Source organism: Hibiscus syriacus, unplaced genomic scaffold (genome assembly GCF_006381635.1).
Source record: "Hibiscus syriacus cultivar Baekdansim isolate YM2019G1 unplaced genomic scaffold, ASM638163v2 tig00111022_pilon, whole genome shotgun sequence".
In the NCBI taxonomy this organism is placed as follows: Eukaryota; Viridiplantae; Streptophyta; class Magnoliopsida; order Malvales; family Malvaceae; genus Hibiscus; species Hibiscus syriacus.
In genome coordinates this window covers 1,862,882-1,872,493 of record NW_024062956.1, presented here as the reverse complement: position 1 = coordinate 1,872,493, position 9,612 = coordinate 1,862,882, and the positions used below count along the sequence as shown (strand labels likewise).

Below are 9,612 nucleotides of genomic sequence, written 5' to 3'. Positions count from 1 at the left end.
AACAATAGAAGGGTCAAAGTGGAAATTTCATTAAAGTAGAAGAGGTATTCAACCTAAAAGAAATGAAAATGATGCCTTTGTATAGAAAAAAATCAATGCCTTAGCTCTTTCTTGCTACCGACGGCAAAATCATCAAATGTGAACATCCGACGTGCCAAACTTAACCAGAGACCATTGGATCCAGGACTACTAATATCCAACGGCCAGAAGAGAAACCCTAAACTATAAACAGATCCTTTGACACTCCAGACCACCTGTTACCTCCCATTCTTCATTCTCCATTTCATTGCTTCTCCAAGCCATCTCTTCTAAAAGGTTCGTTACCTTCATCAAAACATCAGTCATTACTTTATCCTAATCCTTCTTTTCGTTTAATTTTCATTTTTCATAAAGGAATTGTTTAGATTTGGTTGGTTATGGAACCCGATATTATGATAATCTTTTCTATTTCATCTTTATCATGTATGATTTAATTTTGGGTCACTTTTCTTTTGTATCATGATTATGTTAATCTTATTAGAAATCGGATCGCTTGTTATTATGGTGACGTCTTCAAATTATGCTCTGTTTTTTTCTTCTTAGGATTTGTTTTCTATTGGTTCAGAATGGGTAAGGAGAAGACTCACATGAACATTGTTGTCATCGGCCATGTTGATTCCGGTAAATCGACCACCACTGGGCACTTGATCTACAAGCTTGGTGGTATTGACAAGCGTGTGATTGAAAGGTTTGAGAAGGAAGCCGCTGAGATGAACAAGAGGTCATTCAAGTATGCTTGGGTGCTTGACAAGCTCAAGGCTGAGCGTGAGCGTGGTATCACCATCGATATTGCCTTGTGGAAGTTCGAGACCACCAAATACTACTGCACTGTGATTGATGCTTCTGGACATCGTGACTTTATCAAGAACATGATTACTGGTACCTCACAGGCCGACTGCCGTTCTGATTATTGATTCCACCACCGGTGGTTTTGAGGCTGGTATTTCGAAGGACGGTTAGACTCGTGAGCATGCTTTGCTTGCTTTTACCCTTGGTGTCAAGCAAATGATTTGCTGCTGCAACAAGGTAAAAATCTTATATATCTTATGGTTGATGCTTGTTTGTTGTTGGGTGACATTGTTGCTAATCTTCTGTTTGGTTGTGTTGGTAGATGGATGCCACCACCCCGAAATACTCGGAAGACTGGATACGATGAAATTGTGAAGGAAGTCTCTTCCTACTTGAAGAAGGTGGGATAAAACCCTGAGAAGATTCCGTTTGTTCCCATTTCCGGTTTCGAGGGTGATAACATAATTGAGAGGTCTACCAACTTGGATTGGTACAAGGGTCCTACTCTTCTGGAGGCTCTTGACCAGATCAATGAGCCCAAGAGGCCTTCAGACAAGCCTCTCCGTCTCCCACTTCAGGATGTTTACAAGATTGGTGGTATTTTAACTGTCCTGGTCGGTCGTGTTGAAACCGGTATCTTAAAGCCGGGTATGGTTGTGACCTTTGGTCCTTCTGGTCTGACCACTGAAGTTAAGTCTGTTGAAATGCACCACGAAGATCTGCAAGAGGCTCTTCCTGGTGATAATGTTGGGTTCAATGTTAAGAATGTTGCTGTCAAGGATCTCAAGCGAGGTTTCGTTGCATCGAATTCCAAGGATGATCCTGCGTGCGAAGGAGGCTGCCCACTTCACTTCTCAGGTCATCATCATGAACCACCCTGGCCAAATTGGAAATGGATATGCCCCGGTCCTCGACTGCCACACTTCCCACATTGCAGTCAAGTTTTCCGAGCTTTTGACCAAGATTGACAGGCGATCTGGTAAGGAGCTTGAGAAGGAACCCAAGTTCCTTAAGAGTGGTGATGCTGATATGATTAAGATGGTTCCTACCAAGCCAATGGTTGTCGAGACCTTCTCTGCGTACCCACCTCTGGGGCGTTTTGCTGTTAGGGACATGCGACAGACTGTTGCTGTTGGTGTTATCAAGAATGTCGAGAAGAAGGACCCGACCGGTGCCAAGGTCACCAAGTCTGCTGCCAAGAAGGGTGGGAAGTGAACCGTGCTGGCTGAACGTATTACAGTTTCCTCAGATGGAGCATTTTACTATCATAATAATAGAAATAATAATTTTAAATTTATAAATTTTATTTTTAGAAAAAATAATAATTAGATTAGGCATTAAACATTTATTGATTAACTGTTTTTTAAAAATTGTTTTAATGGTTACGACAGAATTATCTTTAAAATGATAATTTTGTAAAATGTTAAACAACTATTTTAACTTAAAAAATATATAATTTACTAAAACCGAATAAAAATATAACAATACTTTTACCTATTTTATAAATTACTCTTTAATGTAGCTTTTTTAATTAACATAAAATTTATTTATTTAATGAAATAATTTTTTTAAAAAAAATTTGTCTAACTTTGATTGGTTCTTAAATTTTTTTAGACCAACTTTATTTACACTTAAAATGATTACAAAATAAAACTTTATATATCTATTTTAATAGAAAAATAATTGGAATAATAGAGAAAAAAGTGGTACAGTTTGGATACCTTTCTTCTTCCAATAGGGATTTCACAATGTTGCAACATATTATCAGGGCCGTGGCAGAGTTTTCGGGGCCCTGTACAAATTCGTATAAAATGACTTCTATTTTTTAGATATATTCGATTTCGGGACAATAATAGTGGCTTTTTTTTTAAAACGTCGCAATAGGCCCATCTATAATGACGTTTATTGGTAAAACATCACTATATACTTTTTTTTGGGACCCCATTTTTTGGGGGGCCCTGCGCGATCGCGCAGTTTGCGCCCCCCATCCACGGCCCTGCATATTATAGATATAATCAAGCTCATGTAAATGACATAAAATACTCTGGAAAATACAGAGAAGTTTTTATTATTTCAACATCTCCTCTTTTTCTATAAACATCTATAATAATATAACTTGAAAAGCACCAACATTGCTATACGTCTTCACATTTGCGTTATATCTATATAAACCAGCTTATGGATGTTGAGACGAAGGTTTTGATGATCGTGTAGTCAGGGAAGGCTTCATTTGAACAATGTGTTCGCCGTCGACTCCCATTTTCTTCGCGAAACGACCAGCCTCGAAGAACCGTTTAACTGCATCTTCCATGTACTCTTTCCCTTCTTTCACGCTCATTTTCTTCCCTGTCTTTTCCGGGTAACTTGCGAGGATATGATCTCCCTTCAGCACTGCCGCCAGCTGCACCAGCTCTTGCTGGAACTCGCTCAGCTGTGCCTCTTCGTTCGCCTCGCTGTCTCTTATCCTCACCGGCGTCGGCATCGTTTCTGTTCAATGTTACATTTACCATTTTCAAAACTTTCACATGTCACAACAATTTTATATATATAACACAATTCACACACCACTATATGGGTAGGTGCCAAAGAAAATACTTGAATAAAAATCAACTCCATCTGCCTAATTAACAAATAAAACTAGAGGAATGAATTCGAACAACTGCGTCTGTAAAATATATGTGCGTTCAACTAACCTGGACAATCAGTTCTAGGCTCAGTTCGAGTTTGGAGAATGGACTCAAAAGTGGCAGCCCATTCGTCTCGTTTAGTGAGGAATGGAGAGCTGAGGTTGAACAACTTCTTTACTGTTGCTGGAATGGATGAGTGCTCGAATTCCGATGTGGGATATGGTTTTCCATCTCCCCCATGAACAACTGCATCATTTAAAAAAACATTGTAATTTTAAGCGCCAATGCAAACAACAACAATGGCCCAATATAACAATTCTTTGCTCATTATACTAATCTTGTTTCCCGTTTCTAGATTCTCAAATTGCTAATCACTCAAGTACTCAATTATTCACAAGTTAATGTTTTGGCATTCATATATATATATATATATATATAAAGGATATATATATAAAGGATATATATATAAAGGACAAGATTTATTAAACTAAATAGATAGAGAATATGGATTTAATCATGTGAATTAAGTTTAAAATTTATAAATTCTAATATTTGATGTATTGATGATATATATATATATATATAGTTAGTGAATCATATGACAACACATCATCACAGATGAATTTAAGTTTATTATAAAAATTTTAAGATAATATGTTAATATCTAATTCACAGATGATACATAAAATATAAATAGGAGCAATCAATATGCAAAAGGACTAAAGAAAATATTACACACTATGAATCTTATATCTACATATTAATTTGTTAGGATAGGGATAAATGTATAATCTTTTAAAGAGGTGAATTCATAAAAATTTTAAAAAAATTTAAAAATTAAATTTATTAAAATTCTAGAAATGAAAATAGATTATGAGAAAAAAATATTTAAATTATATAAAAAATTTAAATGTCTGGGGACGAATTTAAACCTAATTCTCCCTTGACCATTTTGTTTCCCTGAGCACAGAATGTCGTTGGCTTTGGTTAAGAATAAGGTCAGCCTATACTTTTTTCGGTTGTCTAGCTTGCTTTTCCATTCAACAAAAGTTTCACCTTCTGTTTTGACAATGACGGAAAGAGACAAATGATTGTAGCCCTCAAGAAGTAAGCTTCCCAAATATCATTATATATATATAGGCATAATATCAACATTAACCCTCCAATGTTTATAAAAATAATCATTTTGATTTCTATTTTTTTAAAATATTTTGGCTTCAACATTTTATTTTAAAGTAAAAGAATTCTTTGTAGGTAAAAATTAGTAGTTAGTAAAGGGTTAACGCTCTAAAATAATTTTTTTTAATCTAAAATAAGACATTAAGGGTTAAAAAAACTTTTAAAAATAATAAAAAATGACTATTTGATTAAAAGTGAAGATTTTTTCTACTTTAAACTTTAAAAATAAGTATAAACCAAAATTTATATTTCAAGAAACATGGAAAGCTAATTTTTATATTATATCATATATTTATATAAAACAAAGTATTAATATCTCATTTTAATAGAAGAAAAAAAGGTACCTACACAGTATAAATACTACGAAAGGGTTAATTTCACATCCCCACCTATCCCTGTTTCTCCTTCTGTATGAAATATTTAGGTGGTAGGCAGCTTTCCTTTCTCCACGTAAAGTAAAATCAAATTCTATTATTTAAAAGCTTAAAACTTAATCTTTATATTATATTTTTAAGAAATTAATTTTATTTTTATTTTTATTTAAAGATATTAATATTAATATTAATATTTTTATTCAAATTTATCATTAATTATTAATCTGACAGTTATAATACATAATAAATTTGAAGGATTAAATAATTATTTATATTTTTATAACTATTATGTTACATTTTTATACAAATAAACTTCTAATTTTATTTAAAAAATCTAATATTTTATCCAACTAAATCTTAAAGATTTATTACTATTAATATATAGAGAGAGTAAATATTAAGTTAATTAGTATTACTATTACTGTTGTATCATATGGTGTGTATGTCCAAAAATTTATTCAATTTTTTTTAGTTTAGAATTATAGATAAATTAATATAAATTGCTGAATTTTTTTTTTATTTTTTAATAATATATTTCTATTTACTATTGTTAATTCCATGATATATATAATGGATAAGTGTGGTCCAAAAGATCATGTAAAATTTACTGATGATAACGAAATAAGTAGGAAATGCAAATAGAAAAGGCAAAGGATGAAAATGGAATTTACCGGTGGCTTTTTCAATCCAAGGAGAGACCATGATGGTCGGAACTCGTACCCCCAATCTGTCGAACTTAAATAAAAATGGCTCGGGACCCATAATCCCATCTGGGCTAGGCACCCCACTGACCGGCGTAGCCACATGATCGAAAAACCCACCGTGTTCATCGTAAGTGATGATCAACAAGGTCTGGTTCCACTGTGGGCTACTCCTCAACGTGTCGTACACCTCCTTCACGAACATCTGCCCTTGATACACATCGTGCGACGGATGATCGTCGTTGGCCGGCTCCACCTTAGTGTCCACGTACCTCTGCTCCATCACAACGTACCCCGGCAGCTTCCCTTCCTTCGCGTGTTTCTGGAAGGTCAGCCCGTACGGACGGAAATTGAACAAGTATTTGAGTTTCCTGAGATTCTTGTAGAACAATGTGGCCGGAATGTTCTGATAGTATATTCCCCAGGATATTCCGGCGTCGTCGAGATTCTCGAATATCGTCCTCTGTGGATAACCCTTTACTAGGAGTGACGGAATGTTGCTAGTCGCTCCGGCAGACGTCGCCGAATGGATGTAGAGACGATTCGGCTGCGTGGATGAGGGCACGGAGGCGAACCACCTGGATAATAAATTCAATCAATGCTTAATTTTCAAAAATGCAAACCCAGAAAAAAAAAAAAGAAAAACGGAAGAGGAGTAAACACCGATCAAAGACGGCGAATTCCGAGACAAGAGATTTGTAAACGGCGACCATTTCAGGGTCAAATCCGTTCATAACGCTCTGAGACATAGACATATTGGTGGACTGATCCATGGAGGAAGCTTGTTGAGCGAAGCCATTCATGGGCGGAGGATTGGCGGAGGTGTCATTCGAGCCGAAAATCTGCTCCCTTATGGCTTCAAAAGAGTGACCGGGATCGGGATCCACGAACTGAGCTTGATTCTGGAAGAACAACTTCTCCGAGTTGGGATCAGTGGTGGACAAAGGATTCCACTCAGTCCCATCAACACCGTTGATCTCGGGGTTGATTTTCTTCATCCATCCCAGCATGTGGTCGAAAGAGCGATTCTCCATGACTAGGACCACAATGGTTTGGATTGGGCCGCCATGGCAGGCGGAGTTGTTGAAGAGAATGAAGAAGAAGAGGATGGCAGTGAACATATTAGACTATAATTTCTAGTGTTATGCGTGGGAAAGGAAAGAGAGAAAAATGGGATTTGGAAAATATGAAGTGGGAATTGACAAATTCTAAGCCCGTGAACTCCAATTATATACGCCTCTGCTTTTGCTGTTCCGTTTGTCATTAAGTTTATATATTCATTTGTCTCGTGAGGGATACACTGATTTTGGTTGGGTGAATTCACGAGATAATGTTCTCGATTTTTTTTTTCACGATATGGTGCACATCCCAGATTAATTGCTGGAATGGGGTGAATTCTACAGTGGTCTTGGAGGTCGCCATGGCATCCGGGCGACCTTGGAGGTCGCCATGGCATCCGGGCGACCTTGGAGGTCGCCATGGCATCCGGGCGACCTGTGTGTATTACAGAATAGGGCCATGCAATCAACATGGGACATGCAATCAACATGGGACGTGGGAATGCATGGGGGAGGGGATGCATGCAATCAACATGGGACGTGGGAATGCATGGGGGAGGGGATGCATGGGGTGGGAATGCATGGGGGAGGGATCAACATGGGATGTGGGAATGCATGGGGGAGGGGATGCATGGGACGTGGGAATGCATGGGGGAGGGGATGGTGCATTGGACGTGGGAATGCATGGGGTGGGAATGCATGGGGGAGGGGATGGTGCATTGGACGTGGGAACTGTGCATGGATATGCACGGCGAACTGTAGGTCACGGTGGTCGCCATGGAGTCTCGGCGACCAAGGTCCTGCTGCATGCATGCGTTGCATCATAGCTCATAGCTTGCATGCATGCGTTGCATCATAGCTCATAGCTCAGAGATTCCTGCACCCGTACCTGTATGTGTTGCATCTATAATTACGTTATTGCAGCGTTAATTTAGCTGTGAGCCTTTCAATGCTCAATAGTTAACGCTCAGTTGTTTATATAAAGGATATGGGGTATAGGGTAGAAGCACAAGCAGAACCAGCACATATAAATTTTGCCGAGAGAAATAAAAGGAAGAAGAAGAAAGAAGATATAGGCTCAAACATAGTTGAGGTAATTTTTTATTGTTTAATTTAGTTTATTATATGAAATTATTAGTTTGTTAGTTTCGGGTGCAACTTAAAACTAAAATCTAGTTAATTAGTTTGTTAGTATAAATTATTAGTTTGTAAGTTTAAGTTATATTATATTAGTTTATTAGTTTAAGTTATATATTATTATATAAAAAATTAGTTAATTAGTTTCTTAGTTTAAGTTATTAAATATAAAAAATATTAATTAATTTGTTAGTGTCTTTAAACGTATATTAGGTTGTTCGTTGAAGTTGAAGTTATATTATAATAAAATTAATTAGTGCTTAATTAGTTTGTTATTTTAACTAAGTTATATTATAATAAAGAAATAGTTTATTACTTTAAGGTATATTATAATATATTAGATTATATAAAATTAATTTGTGGGAGCTATTGTTGTTTAAATAAATATTTTGTTTACACATACATGACATTATTTTACAATATTTGCCCACGTACAGATTGATTCGAAGAAAGAAACAAGGCAGGAAAAGAAAGTAAAGGAAGAAGGCATAAAGACGTGAGTAATTTATTATTTTTTGTTGTCCATTTTTGTTGTTGTGTATGTGTAAATTAGTTAGTTAGTAAGTTTATATTAGATTTATATAAACTAATTTGTGCGAGATAATTTCCGTTTTAAAAAATATTGTGTTTAAAAATATTTAGTGTTGTTTTAAAAATATTTTGTTTAATTTACATTGTATGTGTATATTAGTAAGAAGTAAAAATTAATTGAATGAAATAATCCGGACAACGCATTATCTCGCGAAATAATTATTTTGAGAACATTATCTCGACAGTTTTGCCTAACAAATTTGTTTGATATTTTAAAAAAAAATATTATCAAACTAATCATTATTATTAGTAATAATTACTAAATGATTAGTATCAAATCTAAATCATTAAATATTTATAATAAATAATTATTAGTGATTATGACTAAATCATATTATTATTAAATCATTAAATATCAAATCATTAGATTAATAGTAATTATCAAATCATTATTAGGTTTATTAGTAAGCAATCAATCAAGTTAAATAATAACTTTTATTTGATCATTAATATAATAGTATATTATATTATATTTAATAATTTATGAAATTATCTTATCTAATTTTTTAATCTAAATTAATTTATTTTTTTATTTGTAGAGAAAATGAGCAACAACTTTTTCACGATTGTCCATTATAATGGACAGATTATGGAAAATGAGGTCGGAGTAGTTTTTCAGTCTGAAAAACCAATAAATATGATGTTCAAAAAAGACATCACATTTATAGAAATGAAGCATAAGATAGAAAGAAAAATTCGAGCTGCAGTGGATGGTTTGAGGTATAGGTTTATGATATGCTCTAACCCAGTCAGATATGCTGCAGTTCCACTTGAAGAAGATGATGATATTGGAACCATGGTTGGATTACATGAGTCAACCAATATAGCAGTTATTGAATTATTTGTTGATGTGCGTAACATATGTGATGTTCCTGGGTCATCAAGAGGTGTGGCTCAAAATCCATCTAAAATGGCTTTATATAGTCAGTTTGAGGAGCCGACATACAGGTTCCCGAACAGTTTTATGGCACTATTGGAAAGTGTAAATGAAGTCGGGGGGACATCTATAGCAGCAGAGTATGAGACGAGAAACATACCGGAATTGGTTGTTGATATTGACGCTGAAAATCGATGGGGAGAAATTCATGATGATTCAAGCGAAGATGAAGAAACTGAA

The 9,612-nt window shown here is 35.1% G+C and overlaps 1 protein-coding gene and 1 pseudogene across 1 annotated transcript; one reads left to right on the top strand and one right to left on the bottom strand.

Annotated features, from left to right (window-relative positions):
• The first annotated feature begins 260 nt into the window (after positions 1–260).
• LOC120150431 lies at positions 261–2,070 on the top strand (annotated as a pseudogene).
• Positions 2,071–2,948: 878 nt separating this feature from the next.
• On the bottom strand, positions 2,949–6,884 carry LOC120150430 (non-specific phospholipase C2-like). Its single transcript, XM_039163120.1, has 4 exons — positions 6,373–6,884; positions 5,680–6,287; positions 3,522–3,701; positions 2,949–3,315 (listed from the first exon to the last, which is right to left on the bottom strand). Exons 1-4 carry the CDS (start codon positions 6,828–6,830, stop codon positions 3,005–3,007), a joined length of 1,557 nt encoding a protein of 518 aa, XP_039019051.1. The 5' UTR covers positions 6,831–6,884; the 3' UTR covers positions 2,949–3,004.
• Positions 6,885–9,612: the final 2,728 nt, after the last annotated feature.